Raw genomic sequence first — 16,468 nt, 5'->3', positions numbered from 1 at the left:
TAGGGGAGATTTTGGTTGGATATTAGAGAAAGGTTTTCCATTCAGGCACTGGAACAGGCTTCTCAGAAAAATGGTCACAGCACCAAGCCTGACAGAGTTCAAGAAGCATTTGGACAACACTTTCAGGCACATGCTGTGAGTCTTGGGGAGGGAGGGCAAGATATTGGACTCAATGATCCTTGTGGTTCCCTTCCAACTCAACTTATTCTCTGATTCTATGATTCTGTGACTTCCCCTGAAAGGCTAAGCACTGTTCCTAGCATTACTGAGGTCAGGACCTCACTGTAACAGGGCTGGCATTATTCATGTTAATATCAAAAGAGAATAGCAAGGGACCTTAAGGATATTGTTGTTCCAAACTCCCTGCCATGGGCAGGGAACCCTCCACTAAACCAGGTTGCTCAGAGCCTAATCCAGCATGGTCTTGACCACCTCCAGGAATGAGGAGTCCACAACCTCCCTGAGCAGCCTATTCTAGTGCCTTACCATCCTTACAGAGAAGAATTTCTTCCTCATATCTAATCTAAACCTACCCTGTTGACTAAGGCCATTTCCCCTCGTCCTATCACTACATGCCTTTGCAAAAAAAACAAAAACCCAAACAAACAAACAAAAAAAAACCCAAACAAAACCCCACAAAAACAACTGTTCAAAAGAGAAATAAAAGCTGCCAAAGTTGAGAATTTGGAGGTCATGTGTGACAACTCCTAAGAAAGTATATGGCACAATGAAGACAGCAGAGGTCTCCAAAGATCTCTTCCTACATAGCCTCTCTGTCTATATCCATCCCTCATTCTTGCAAGTTGAGTTCTAGTAAAGCCTACTTTGGGAAAAGAATAACTTCCCTCCGTGTGTAAAAAACAAGATATGAAAGAAAAGGATAATGAGGTAGATTTAAAGAAGTACTGATACATTCACTTTATTGACCAAAAGGAATGCTCCTGACGGCACATTTAATAGTAACTGTACTGTCTTTTCAAGGCCAAGCTACAAAACAGACTAAGAACTGACCATAACTATATTGCACCATTGTGGACATTTGGAGGTTGACTGCTTCCAACCACCACAATTCCTTTTAGCATGTGAGATCATAATTTTTCAGGAATTTGTATGTCTGATTTGGGCCAAATGATGCTGCTACACAGTGTTATAGGATGCACACCAGAGAAGATGTTCTTGCAGACTTCTATTGCAAACAACCATGAGTTTGGTTTTATGCTATGGAATTACATATCCATAAATATTTTTTTCCTTCAGTGCCCTGAACGTGAATCTAAAAGAGTATAAAGAAAATTTGAATAAAGGATCTTTAGGCTCAGTTTGAGTTTGGAGTTTGATCTACAAATAACAGGATATACAGAGAGATGTAGCATCTAACACTCTGGATCTGCTTTGTTTCTGTTTGTCCGAGGTTTTCTTGCTTTCCTAAGATTTGTTTATGCACTCAGTCACTGCTACAGCAGCTGAAGGAGAAACTAACAGGAATGCCTTCACAGGTTTCCATAAATCAGCCTACAGTTTCAATTATTTAATGTGTTTTATGGCATGTTCTATATGTCTAAATGTCTGCTTCAGGGGGTTGAGATTTCTTTTATTAACATGTCTTGCCTCAGGGAAGGAGAAGTTTTGTATTTCATAATCATAAAGGGTATGCTCAATATAAATTTACACAGCCTTGTACGAAACAAGCACATTCTATAATAAAAATTTCGCGGATGTAACACATGGGCAAACAGAAGATTTGCTGTTTTCTGCTAAACCACCAAAATAACTGTCAGGAATTTCACTAGAAATATTTGAAATATCAGCAAAGAAAAGTAAAATATTGTTTAAAAACTTGCTTTGGAGATATATTTGTCTGAGAAGATTAAAACCCTAACATGAAAAATTCCAAAGTTTATAAAATAATGACTTAGCATGTAATTTTGTAAATAAAACTTATTACCATTGTAATGTTTCAGGAAGAAATTCAAAGCACTTAATCTGATCTGCTTATAGAATAGTTAGCAGAAGATTATGCTTAGACATATGCACAATGGATTTAAAAATACATACACAAAGTCTGTATTACCCTTTCCGAGGGTCAAAGCAAGCTAACAAAAAATATGCTATTGCTCCGTTGAGCACAGAACTAGTTGTCTTCAGCAGCCCATACAGAGCCTGCTAGTAAATTACAGACTCATCTGAGCTAAAATGGTTGCTTCCCCATACCTTCTTGAATTTTAGATGTACTTAGTTATAACATTTCATTAGACACTTCCCATGCATGGGAGTATCTTGTATATTCAATTACAAAAGTAATGGTTCAAAATTATGAGAGTTTGAGATTAATTGCACAGCCATTGGTTGCTGCACGATCCTATGAAGCAGAGAAAGACATATACCAGAAATCCTTTCCACACAGCTCTGGAAAAGAAGCAAAAGTTACAGTATTAATTTTCCCTTCCATTGCTTTAAGAAACCTGGCCACTTATTTTCTGTCAATATATCACAAAGGGAAATTGCACCCTGAAAATTCATATGAAATATTAATTCATATGAATTAACAGCATTACTGGGGAAATCTAGACTAATATTTTATATATGTCAAGTTTGAGAAAACTTCAAGCCTGTAGATTTCATTTATCCTGCTTTATATATGTAGTCATTTAATATAGAGTATTTCTTACTCTGGTAGGTTATTACAGTTAGTATACCAGAGAGAATGGAAACATCTATATTTTCTAATAAAGTAAGTGTTTATACCATTTGCAAGAACAGATCTGAGTTGGGTTAAGTAGTCTTTGCCCCTGAAAGCCATTAGAGATGAAATGGTGATATAAGACTGGATCATCATAGCTCAGTCAAATCATCAAACTATGGAATAGTTGAGGTGACATTTTTGACATATGTATAAATGTGTATCCTTTCACAATTTTCTTTTACTAGCTCAACATTTCAGCTGTCATTGAAAGACATTTTTTGTCTGAAATAGTTTGTTCTTCTCAATGAATATGCAATTTTTCCGCATATATTTATAAAATGAGGTTTCAATCACCTTTCCTCCAAAACTTAGTGTGTGCTAATAAATTAATGCTAATAAATTTCTATCCGTTTCACCAGTGCTTCCACATATTTCAAAATACACATTGAAATTGAAAACTCAAGAGTGTCATCTAATCTTTAAAGCAGAATATAGGCATATTGTTTAATTTATAGCTGTGCTGGAAAGCTGACTGGCTTGCTTCTGTTTTGCAGTCCTGTCATGTACATTCCAAACAAGTGATGATCCAAAGCTAAATATTGGATAACTTAAATATAGAGCACATTTTCAAGTGCATAAACTAAGCATATTCTCAGCTTTAAAAGCTTCATAAGCCTTTTCTGATCTGTTTATATTCAAACAAGAAGGGTGGCATGTGGAGATGGAAAGCACTTGAGTAACACAGGTTCCATTTATATAGAAGACGTGAAGGATGGAGCTCATACAGCTGTCTTCCAAAGGAAAGAAATAAATACAAGGGCCAGTTGGTTCTGCTGGCAGACCTTGTGAGGGAAATGTAGAAGAAATAAACACAACTGTGCTTCTCCTGGAATAATGTTGCAAGTGGATGGGGACTGTTAGGAAATATAGTGGCTGAGTTTCATTCATTTGGATGACATCTGGGTGAGTATCTCTTGTGAAACTAAATGGTTAAACACGTTTATCTTACCACTGCGACTCTGTAGAATAAAAACTGGCAAAATGGAGAATTTCTTAACCGATGGCAAAATTTAAAAAACTTTACTCATTCTTTCAAATATTACTCATGCTATAACTTTAAAAAAGTCTTTTTCTTGAAAAAAATAGAAAAAGACAATTATGCTTTCATAGTAACTCAGGGTACACAAAAGTATATCAAGAATAAAGCTAGTAATTTTGTTGCTGTGCTTTTTTGTGAGGCTAGTGGCCTTATTTGTAAAATAATTATTCACAATTTTAAATAACACTTGGCACCATTGTTATAGTATCTTCTGTTCTCCAGAGGGTACACTTCCAGCTGCCCAAAGGTATCAGTAATAAGTAGCACTTGCCAGGGATATTACAGCCAAAAAACTCAGTTTAGATATAAAATAGCATCCAAATGTGGATTTAAGTGACAATCCTATTTGTCACCAACACTGCAGTAATTTGGGGGGAAATGGATATTGACTGGCATGTATATTGATTTATAGTGAATTTCACAATTTCGTTACAGCCTTTTAACAATAGTGAAGCTGCTAGAAATTGCAAATCACCACTCCCACCCGCCCCAAGATCCTTTCACAAAATGGCCCTATTTATGCTAGGAGGTGTATATATAATGTATATATATATGTATATTTTTATTTATATGTGTATATATATATATATATATATATATGTTGAGTCCCCTAAATGACTGCTTCAGTCAGGCTTCAATGGAACCTCACAGAAAACAAGAAGCTATTTCTTGCTGAAAGTAATCTGCACCAGCCAAGACTGCCCACGACTGACTGACCCACACTGAGTACTTCTTAAAACTGGATGAGCAATGCATGTTGTTTCCAGGCATTTTGTTTTACCACAAAAATGCAAGAAGAGACATCTTTCTACAATTCTTGTTTCTGGTTCAGAAAAGAAAAAACCCTCAAAACCCCCAAAAACACAAAGAACCCACAGAGATTGCTGCACAGGATGATGCAGAAGAGCATTGTCTTTTGAAGGACACTCTCAAGCAGGTTTTCTGGCCTGTGACTTGAAATAAGTCCACAGTATTTATTTCCTAATGCAGTCTTCTCAGAAGTAAAGTATTCCTCTTCCTTGATATTTGAGCTCAGCATTTGACAAAAACAAATTCTTGGTTCACTTTCCTCCATGAATGAAGAACTGCTTCATAGAATCATAAAATCATTAATGCTGAAAAAGACCTCCAAGACCACTGACTCCAACCATTAACATAATATTGCCAGGTCCATCACTAAACCCTAAGCACCAACATCTACATGTTTTGCTTGATCCATTTAAAGAGATTAAATTTATACAATTGCATCAAATATTCACTCTGTTGCTGTCAAGAAAGACTATATAAATCTTTATTTTCTTATAGCGGGTGTGTATGTTCTATAGTGAAAACAACAGCAATCCTACATCTCTAATCTGTGTTATGTACTTTCTGGAGCACACAATGGTGGCTTTTACTGGACACGTCAGCCTCAAATCCTCTCAAGATTCATGGGACAATAGTAGCTTTATTTCATTTCATAACTTCAATCATCCTCTAGGCAGTCAGTATGCTTCATGCCTGACTGAAGCAGATGCAAGAAATAATTATGCCAAATATACCTGCCTCCAAATCCCATCACCTTTCCTATTTTCTTCGGCACCCTGTTTCCACTGTGGCTGTTTTGTACCGAGGATAGGGACAGCATGCGGCAGGCGCATTGCTCAGCCTGTTGCAGTCACCCCAGTGTCACGCTCGCTGTCTCGAAGTGAAAGCGCTGCTGCTGCTTCTGCTTCCGCCCGAGGCATCTGCGGCTGGGACCTCCTCTCCAGCAGCCCACACAGGAGCGGCGCTTGAATTCACACTGACTCACGCCTGTCAAACTGCGGCATCCTGACTGAGATTAAAAATAAAAAGCCGGGCGAGAGTTTGAAGGCTGCCTGTCAAACAGAGCGTGGCATCAACACACTCCTCGCCCGAATGAGGGCTGTGAAACACCGTTTCAAATTCCCTCTCCGGATGAACGCCTCCCGGCCCCCACCGCGCCCCTCGCTCAGCAGCGTACGACACCGAGGGAGGGAGGCAGTCCGCTCTACACATAATTAAGGCTGAGCAGCTCTGACGGCTGGCCGCGGGCCTGTTGCCCTCCGCCCCCTGGCCAGGCCACCGGGCCGCACACGCCTGGCGGGGCCGCCTCACCCCGCCTGGCCCCGGCACTCCCCGCCCCGGCCGGGGCGACCTTGCCTGGGGCTTCCCCCGCCCGCCCCCAGCGCCGGGCAGCGGCCCAGGGCTCGGCGCGTTCCATTTCCCCCGCGTCACGGGGTGGGGGCGCGTATCGGAAGCCCTTTGCTCGCTCCAGAGGCGGGACACAGACCGCCGTAGTACCCGTGCCCGGTTAGGCGCAGTGACCCGACAAGCCCGAGCCCGGGGGGACGGGGAGATGGCGGCGGGACGCTTCGGGACAGGGAGGCGCGGAGAGGGGGGGCGGAGTTGGTAGGTTCCGGAGGGGGCTGGCGAGTGCGGAGCGCGGGTGCCGCGGCTGTCAGTGAGCAGCGGCGCCGCCAGCGGGGAGAGGCGCAGCCGGGGAGAGCCGCCGCCTCGGGCTGCCGGAGGAGCCGCTGCTGGAGGAGCAGCCGCCGTCGGGACCCGCCGCCCTCGCCCCGGGCTTCGCGGCGGCGCCGGGCGCGCTGCGGAGCGCGGCAGGTGCAGGGCGCGCCGTTGGAGGGAGGCGGCCGCGCCACCGCCCCGGCGATGCCGGCGGTGCAGAAAACGGTGTCCGAGATCCGCTCCCGCGCAGAGGGTAAGAGCCGCCCGCCTCTTGGCGCCGGCAGGGAGCAGCGGGGGAGCCCGGCCAGCGTTCGGGCGCGGAGCCGCTGCGGGGTCTGCGCCGCCTGGCCGGGAGGGGGCGGTGGGAGCCGGTGCGCCGCCGCCGCCGCGCTCCTCACCGCGGGCTCTTGCCGTGCCGTGCGCCCCCGGTGGGGCTGCGGCGGCACCGACCCCAGCTGGGGAGTGAGCGCTGCCGGCGTTCTCGGGGAGGCCTCGTACTTAGGGTTGTAGATGTCCGGTGGGCCCCGGGCAGCGTTTTGCCCCTCAGCGATGGCAGCGGTGGTTTCGTTTTCCCCGCGCTGTGTGGCTGCTCGGCCGCCGGCCCCAAGCGGCAGCGGGGGCTCGTGGGCCTGGGGTCCTCGGCCCGGGAATAAGCCGGAATCCCTCTTTGTGTGTAGCATGATCATCAGAAATGAGCTTTTCTAATACAGGGCTTCTGCCAGGAAGCTTCGGACAGTGCTGAGGTCTGCTGCCTAACTGGATTTGTTTAACCTCAGGTATCGTGTCAGCAGCTGCCTTGCGAAAAGAATCACTGCAGTGGAATTACATTCCTGTAAGATTTATTGTATGCAAAAGTAAAATTTGAAGTCGGGGACCCAAAGCAGCAGTATGTTGTGACAGCCTGTGATTTTTGGTTGCTGTAGGTAACAATTACAGTGTCCCGGTAACGGCATAAGAGGTATTGAGGCAGGTGTGAAGGATTTATGCCATTGTCTGAAAGTTTCCTTGCTTAAACCATATATCCAGCTGATTTTTTTTTTTTTTGCTTTGTTTTCCTTTGCTTGGTATAGGGAGGCAGAAACTTCCTCCCTGTATCTTTTTTCCTCTTCCAAACAAAGGATATTTTATTTTATTTTTGTGCAAGAAAAAGCACAAAGAAACATAGAAGTGGGCTGTTAGATTGATGTTCTTTTTCAGTTTCACTATGTTATATGCCTTCCTCCACCAAAAGTAGGTTTGTAGGAAGTCTGGCTCTGCCTCTGCCTAGGAAACATTAGAGGCAAAGAAACAGAAGAATGCGACTTTCGAAGAAGAAAGGGAGAAAGTGTATCCTTTCAGGAACGCTTCTGAAATGTGTTTACAACCAGACCAGCAGTCCTATATACTTACAGTGATCAGTAGATGCATATAATGAGACTAGTTAAATGTCCAATTTTTCAGTGCTTAATTTCAGTTCTTTTCCACTTACCCTTGTTCCAGACAATTGGTTTTCACTGCAAGCTGAGCATTGCATAAATAAATTGGGAAAATTGATGTTGTATTTAAAATTATCTAGTTACAGAACTCTTAATGGTTATTAGCTGAATAAATGTAGTGTTCCCTAAAGGTAACTGGCTGTCTAAGATTTACAGTTGCAGTAAAAGGAAAAAAAAAGTCTGGTTTATTTTGCAAGGTTAAATGACTGTGAAGCAGTTAAATACTGTGTTTAAGAAGCTTACCAAAACCACTTTCTTTAGGACTGACATAGGTATAAAACATACGAGTTAAGAAACTTAACTTTTGCAAAATGACATGGTAGTTTGATTCTGTATGACTCATACTGTGCTTTACTATATATATAGTACTACTCAAATTTGAAATTTGTTTTCTTAGTCTTATATTAATGTGACACTTACTAATTAATTTGATCTAATTTAGTCTTTGTTTAGATATCATTCACAATAAAGCCAACATCAATTAGTCTCTTTTTTTTTTTTTTTTCTCTTTGAGATGAGCGCTTCTAAGTCCAGTTAGTCCGTACATTTAGACTACATAGTTGGCATTTCTAAACAGCTCTTTGTAAATGCTACTGTTTTCTAAAAGGGAGAACTCCAGCACTCTTCCATGTGGGTCTCAGTATTCTTCAGGGACATAAAGGAACTGTCAAACCCTAGTTCTGGCAATCACTCAAGTCTCTTAGATAAGCATTATGCCAAATGATGATAAGGCTGCTTTCAGAGAGCTCCACCAAAGTCTTACCCCGTGCAGAGTTGTTACTGTCCCTCTGTGTTCTTGGAACACTAGTAATACTGTAATCACAAACAACAGCTTCCAGGACATTTGTCATGGTGTGGATCATTCCCTAGCCTAAGACTTGGGGGCGTCTGACAGACAGTATTACTTTCCTTATTCTAGAATTTTTGTATTGTATCGTAGGGTTTAAAATCTCACTTTTCTTTCCTGTCACTGCAGCAACTAATTTCTGCTTCAGTGACCTTTTCCATGGATCATGAGCTACCTTTACCAGGCTGGACTGTCTTAGACACCATCTCAGAAAGAACTAAGCTCTCTTTCACATGAAGAGATAGTGATGATGTTATTAGAAAAAATCAACTGTTGTGCTCACATGAAACAAACCAAATCAGAACTGGCAGAATGATGTGCACATGTAGCATTCCCAAGTGGTCGACAGTTGCACAGAAGAATTGACACTACAGTCTGTGAATTACTGCAAAATAAAAATTTTAGGTGTTTTAGGGTCTGTAAGTCAACATGTTACTTGTATAGAGAAAAGAATTTGAACAGAAAGAAGCTACTGATTTCGTGCCATTCTTCCAAACCTCTGCAAGTTCTTTATGGCTGATGAAGGATAACCAGGCATGCTTATAACCATGTATTAATAGATTTTTGTGTCCATTAGCCTATGTTCAGCACCTGCTCTTTGCAGGTGCTACTTACCATTCTAAAGTGGTATGTGTATCATTTAAGTCTCAAGGCACAGATCTGCCCCTCATCAACAAATTTAGGAAATTAATGTCACGTATTCTGCAATGGCAAAACACTTGGGGAATCTTTCAGTAGTGTGGCCTACATAAAGCTTTATTAAATACAGTAACTAACTGTGGTTATTTTAGCTATATATAGCTTCACAATTAATATATGAGTCTATTAAGTAATATTGAATATTCAAATAATTTTATTTCTTTTGACAGGTTCTGGGAGAGTGGAATTATTCTTGGCAGTTCTTGTTAGGGTTCTCTGAAGATTGAAGCATTAATCCTTTTCTTTTGTGTGTTGGTGGAGTTCAGTGAACTACATTAGGTCATTGAGAAAGGGTAGAGATTTGAGGTGCAAGGATGCTGCCTACCAAAACTAGTAGGTAATAACTAGTTCTTCTTGTTGGCAGAGGTAAATACCTGTACAAAACCTAGGTGAAGCTGAACTTGGGTAAGATGAGGTGACTTTCACATGAAGAAGGAATGTATTTTGAAATTCTGTAGTGGTCATCAGATTGTCTTCAGCAGACTATCAGTTTTTGTAGTGCCTGGTGTATCCTTAGATATTTCTACTTATGGTCTTTAGGACTATATAACATTTTACCAGATTTCGTGATGATTATAGTCACTTGTGTCTGGGTTTTATTTCTGCCAAGTGTGTTTCGATACCAGTGTTTCACAACAGAGAAAAAAACTTGGTTTAGTTCTTGGCCATCTCAGTGGTACCAGCAGATTCAAGCAGGTCATTTAAATTCCCTTCTGTGCTCTGACTCCTCAAAAGGACAGACTAATGGGTCAGGTTCCCGATGCATGACTCTTCTTGCTACTGAAGGTCTGTCACAGCTTTGCAGCAAGTAATTCTGAAGACATCTTCTTTTTCATGGTGATTCTGTCTTTAAACTATGCCACATGCTTCAGGAATAGGGGCTAGCAAACAGACTGTCCTGGCTTTGGCTGGGATAGACTTAGTTTTCTTCCTAGCAGCTGATACAATGCTGTGTTTCGGATTTAAGATGAAAATAATGTTGATAACACGCTGATGTTTCAGTTGTTTCTGAGCAGCACTTACACTAAATCAAGGTCTTGTCAGCATTTCATATTGCCCTGCTAGGAAGGAGGCTGTGAGTTCACAAAAATTAGGGAAGGGATCCCTAGGGCTTCCTCCCAGCTGACCAAAGGGATATCCCAGACCTTTTGGCAATATGCAGAACAACAACATGCTGGCAGGGGGCTGGCAGCCTGCTGCTCAGGGGCTGGATGGACATTGGTCAGTGGTAGGTAAACAGTTGTGCATTGCTTGTTTTGTGTATTCTTTTATCATTATTTTTCATTCTTCTTCTGTCCTATTAAGCCATTTTTTCTCAGCCCATGACTTTTACCTTTTTCCTGATCCTAGGCAAATGAGTGACTGTGTGGTGTTTAGCCTGGCAGGTTAAACCACACCACTTAGTTTTATAAGAGATTCTTGGCTATAGCATCAGCTTTCAAAGGTTTTGAAAGCTCTACTTAGAGAATAAGAAAGAAATTTTTAATGATTAAGAGGAGTGTATTAAAATCCTTTTGGCAATTTGGTTGAGGGATTTCTTTCCTTCCCTTTATTTCTATATCGCAGTATAAGTGTATGTAACATTGTCCCATTCTTGTAATGAAAATGAGACTGTTTTAAGGAATGAAAACTGAAAGTCTTAAACTCCCCTACCCAAAGGAAATAATTAGGGGTATGGAATTTACTGTTGCTGTTTTATTAATGTAGAACAACCAAGGCTGGTTTAGGAAAAGTCCCTGCAAATACTGTGTGTTTGAGGAGAGATGCTTCTTTCAACTTTATTGTTGGAATCAAAGTATGTTCTTCAGTGGGTGCTCTGGTTGAAAGAAGCTGTTATTGGTTTAGGGGCTGTGTTTGTTTGTTTCATTGGTTACTTATTTATTTGTAATTTATTGTTATTGAAGATATTATTTTTTTTGCTGTGTTAGGCTGCCAAATGAGCCTGTGTGGTTCCTTCAGGAGTATTTTGTTGGCACCTGATAAGGTGGGCCAGGCTGTTAGGCTGGCTGCCCTTCTTCTGAAGAGACTTCTTGAGATAAATACTGATGTTTGAATGTGTGTGTCTTTCATTGGGTGAGGAAAGAAATTGAGAAATTGCAGAGGGTGAATATACTAGTGGGGATTTCCTGTATCATAATACAGTTTGTGAATTATGTATGCCAAATGGGATGAAATTAAAAGTTTCTGCTGAGCCTTTTCTCAATGTGTGAGTTGACCTTGCAATGTAGTGTCTGAAATATATTTTGAATAGGTAAGAGGCAATATACTGGGCCAGTGGACTGGAGAATGGTTTGGATTTTGCCTAACATGTTTGCAAGCATTTATAGAACGTGCTAGAAACGAGCATTAAGTTTTCATGTACAGCCTTAATTATCCTTGACATGCTAAACATTCTGATGTATTCAGTTGCATTATAACATGGTGTTTTCAGTGCCTTTTTCTCATTCTTATAAAAAATGAACAGTGTATATTTAACAAGCAACTATATACACACATTACTGTTATCACGTTAAACTTCATGGTGATTGATTTATGCTAAACCTGCTGGTACTTAATGAGCTCCAGCCTGAAGATTGCTTAGGCCTGTTGTTAGCAACGTAGTAGCTGACTGGTTGACAAAACATTTGTGAAAAGACGTGGGAGAGAAGAATACATTGGTGTCCCCTTTTACAAATGAAAGTTGGGATGCAGGCTAGCACAAGATTCCTCACAGTCCATAGAAGAATATACAGAAAGCTGAACTTTCACTGTCTAGTGGAGGCAGGTGCTGGGAATGTCAGTTAGTCTAATAAAACTATTTCAAGTTAAGCACACACAAAATGAAGAATATACTGATGCCACTTCTCTGAGAATGGTATGTCTTGTGTCACAAAGAAAATCTAGAGCTAATGAAGGAATGGTATCGCATTGACCAATGAGACCAACCAAGATTAATCAGCTTAATGTCCTTGGCTTACAGTGATTGTGCCCTTCCAGCTCAAGGCTGGTCCATCTCAATGAGCAATAAATCAAGCCAAGGTGGCGGAAGGATTGGATGAAGCAAGGCATTTGACACTGTCCCACACAATATCCTTGTCTCTAGAGACACATGGATTTTATGGATGGACCACACAGTGGATAAAAAAAGTTTCTGAATGGTTGCATTCCAAGAATTGCAGTCAACAGCTCAGTGGAAAGCAGTGACAAGTGGCCGTCCTCAGGGGTCAGTATGGGAACTGACACTTTTTTTAACATCTTTATCAGTGATTTGGACAGTGGAATTGAGTGACCCCTCAGCAAGTTAGCTAACAGTGCCAAGCTGTGTGATGCAGTTGACATGCTGGTGGGAAGGGATGTCATCCAGAGGCACCTTGACAGTTTTTAGAGGTGGGCCTGGGTAAACCTCCTGAAGTTCAACAAGGCCAGGTACAAGGTCCTGCACCTGGGTCAGGGCAAGCCCATGCACAAAGGCAAGCTGGGTGGAGAATGGACTGACAGCAGCCCTGAGGAGAAGGACTTGGGGGTGCTGGTGAATGAGAAGCTCCATAGGATTTGACAATGTGCCTTTGGATCCCTAAAGGCCAGCCACATCTTGGGCTGGTCAAAAGGGGTGTGACCAGCAGGTCAGGGGCGGTGCTTCTCTCCATCACCTCTGCACTTGTGGGACCCCATCTGGAGTACTGAATCCACGTCTGGAGCCCCCATCATGAGAAAGACATGGACCTGTTGGAACAAGCCCAGAGGAGGGCAACTAAGTTAATCACAGGGCTGGAACACATCTGTGACGACAGACTGAGAGAGTTGAGGCTGTTCAGCCTGAAGACAAGGCTCTGAGGAGGCTGCCTAGCAGCATTCCAGTGTCAAAAGGAGGCCTGCTAGAAGGTTATAGAGGAACTTTTCACAAGGGCATGGAGTGATAGGACAAGGGGGAATGATGACTTAAAGCTGAAGGAGGGTAGGATTAGATTCATTATTAGCAAGAAAATCTTTACCATAGCAATGGTAAGGCATTGAACAGATTGCCTGGAGAGGTTGCAGACTCCCTACCCCTGGAAATGTTCAAGACCAGACTGGATGGTGTTCTGAGTAACCTGATTGACTGGAAGGTTCTCTGCCCATGATGGGAGGATTGAAACTACATGATCTCTAAGGTTCCTTCCAACCCAAACCATTCTAGGATTCTATGAATTAATTAGCAAGGAATCCCTGACAAAGCTCACTTGTAAAAAGGGGAACCTACAGGAGGTCAAAGCAGCAACAGGTGGCTGTAGAGGAGTAGAGAGAGATGGGTTTAGCTGGCAAAGTGACAGCCTACCTGGGGTTTAACCTGTTGAGTAGCATGTAGATGCCATTCTTGTTCTCCTTCAGATGTAACAGCAGGAAGATGAAGACTGTGGGAAAGATGGCGCCTCTAAGCTGCATGCCCCAGGGAATCTGGGAACAAAAGACAGGATCAGGATACAGTAAACAAGTGGATTCTCCCTTTTAGTCACTACTGATAAGATCAGCCTTCAGGAACCACAGGTTCCTGATACCAATTGGAAAGTCTGAAACAAAAAAGACTTACCTTGGTGGAGAGGATCAGTTTAGGGAACAGTTCAACAAACTGGCAATACAAGAGTTCATGGGATCTAATAAGATGCAATCATGAGTGCAAAGGGAGCTGTCAGGTCTCACTGTTAGGCCTCTCTCAGTGATCTTTGCAAGGTAAGGATGGTCTGTGGGGAGTGCAGATTTTTACTGAGTATCTTGACTATGTAAAAAAGACTTTTTTGTTTTTTCAGGGGTCATTATTTGTTGGAAATGCAAATACACTGAGTTCATATTCAAAATAAATGTCTTTTTTGTCTCATGAAGTTGCTTGCATGTTGTGGAAGTAAATCTATTGATATGGAAAATCGTGCTGTGTTTTTACAGGCTATGAGAAGACAGAGGATGTTTCGGAGAAAACTTCCCTAGCTGATCAAGAGGAAGTGAGAACTATATTCATCAATCAGCCTCAGCTAACCAAATTCTGCAATAATCATGTCAGGTATTAACAAAAACACTACGACATTGCCTGCTGAATAGCAAAATTGAAAAGGTTTCGTTTATTCTACTTCTGTCATTTCTACTAGCCACCAATGACAGTCTTGGACAGTGGAGGGAGGAGTGAAGTGAAATGAAGGGACGAGTAAGCTGTTTCAGTTACAAACCTGACCTTCTGAATTTTTAAAAATGGAGTGGGGAAGGTACAGCTGCACCATCATTGTGTCCCTTGAGGATGGATTTGTTCTTCATGTTTCAGTTCAGTTCATCTTTGAACCTATTCCTGGTAGATGAATGCTGATGCAGATGTACTGCACTTGAACACAGCATTGTTTGTGCTTTGGAAACACTTGGCTTTCTCAGTCAGCCAGTTACAAAGATGCTGTCATTGCTTATGAGACTAGTTTCAATTTCACGTTCAGGCTTTAGGGATTTTGCTGGTGGTTTATGCTGGCGTTTTGTGTTTGCTTTTGATGAATTTTAAGTCGTACAGTAAATATTTGTAAGTAATGTGTTTTTAGATCTGATAACATCCTCACTTCTGTTGTTAAAATTCAAAAGTAATGAACAGCAAAGATACCGCTGTCTCAAGTAGGTGTGTTTTCTGAAAATACCTTTGATAATGTGCAGAAATTTTGTAGACACTGAGAATAATGTGGGATTTTCCGTGACCTTGAGTAACTTTATATGCTATTTCTTGGTGTATACAACTTGTCCTTCTGTCTTTTGCTTAGTAGAGATCTTTTGCAGGATACATTCATTCCCTTTATATTGACTGTTTTATGCAAGGTCAAAGTAAATATGACTGACTTAAAAAGAAGTTAAAATATTCTTACAAGTCTTTTGCTTAAAAGTTTTTGGCATAATTGTTTTTGCATATATTGTTTTAGAACCTTAGGTGGTAGTGATCTATTCTTAAACAGATCTGCAAGGCTGGCTAACAGCTGGTAGCTCAAACATTCTGTGATGATGGCTTAGCATAGATTGTTTTGCTAGGATAAATTTTATTCTCTTCTTCCAGCCTAGAAAAAGCAAACTTAACATCCAGAATTTATTAGTTTAGAATCAAAAATCAAACTGTTTTGTTTGAAAGCTTGTATAACTGAAAGGAAAACAATGCATTTGAAGAATTTTTTGTACTGTAATAATGGCATGTGTTTTTATCTCTTCCTCTCAGCACTGCAAAGTACAACATAATCACATTCCTGCCAAGGTTCCTTTATTCCCAGTTCAGAAGAGCTGCTAATGCTTTTTTTCTTTTTATTGCATTGCTTCAGGTAAGATCAACAAAAGGATTCTAATGTTTTAAACTTGTTAAGAGACCATTTATATTATAGACAGAGATACTGAGGTACTTGAAGTTGCTGTACTGTTCTTTCCAAGATAGCTGGCCTATCAGAACATCTGTATCATGTAGACATATCTTTAATAAAATGCTTGGGTTTGTGGTTTTCTTTCTCCATGGAGATAACAAAATGCACTCAAAGATTTTTCTATAAAACAGATTAAGTATAGCTGAAATTCTGTTGGGTCAAAAAGACTTGAGAAGAGAAAATTCTGTTTTAAAATATCTGGCATATACAGAAAACTGTTACCTACCTGTAGCTGGGATTTCTTCTAGAGGGTACTGTCTAAAAACCTGAGCTCTGTGAACTTTTGAGGGACAGGAACTGCAGTTGAGGAGAAGTGGTTATTTATTCTTAGAGATAAAGACTGAAATCGACCCTGGACAAACAAAACCAGTTATGGAGTCCAATACTACAGCAACTGCTTCTTGTAAACCAGTTAATCAATGTACTGGTTTTATTTTATTTTAGTGATAATTCAAGTTGAAAACATTTTTGGGTTTTTGTATACTATTCTTTCAGTGCATTAGCGGATGATAAATGAAAAATTGAACTGTGTTCAGGTGCAGTCGTAATTAGCCATTAACTAGTTCTCTGTTTCAGACTTACTTGATAAAAACACATTTTCTGCATGATTTCAAATACATTGTTCACAATGTGTTGATTTGTCTGTTGAGGAGGTCATTGTGTTGGGGATTGACATACCAAACAAAAATTACAGAAAAACGGCACATAAACTGCCATATGTACTTTTTCTTTCCTCACTTCAAATGTTACTGCGAGTCAAAGTTTATTCCTCTGTCCTTACTCTGATGTCTTTTCTTCTACTTTAAGTGCTTGGGACAG

The 16,468-nt window shown here is 41.2% G+C and overlaps 1 protein-coding gene across 4 annotated transcripts in view; it reads left to right on the top strand.

Annotated features, from left to right (window-relative positions):
* The first annotated feature begins 6,391 nt into the window (after positions 1-6,391).
* ATP8A1 (ATPase phospholipid transporting 8A1) overlaps positions 6,392-16,468 on the top strand; it is a 103,868-nt gene continuing 93,791 nt past the window's right edge. For 3 of the 4 annotated variants that reach the window (XM_088163312.1, XM_014871080.2, XM_014871079.2), the window contains exons 1-3: positions 6,393-6,501; positions 14,166-14,280; positions 15,454-15,553. In XM_088163312.1, the coding sequence (XP_088019438.1) occupies positions 6,453-6,501; positions 14,166-14,280; positions 15,454-15,553 (264 nt within the window). In that variant the 5' untranslated portion in view covers positions 6,393-6,452. Of the gene's footprint in view, positions 6,502-14,165; positions 14,281-15,453; positions 15,554-16,468 lie in introns of all 4 variants that reach the window. The other variant, XM_014871081.2, reaches the window with a different exon arrangement.

Source organism: Sturnus vulgaris, chromosome 4 (assembly GCF_052056855.1).
Source record: "Sturnus vulgaris isolate bStuVul1 chromosome 4, bStuVul1.hap1, whole genome shotgun sequence".
NCBI classification, from domain to species: domain Eukaryota; kingdom Metazoa; phylum Chordata; class Aves; order Passeriformes; family Sturnidae; genus Sturnus; species Sturnus vulgaris.
Note: the sequence above shows the minus strand (reverse complement) of the source record. Positions and strands in the feature narration are given on the sequence as shown.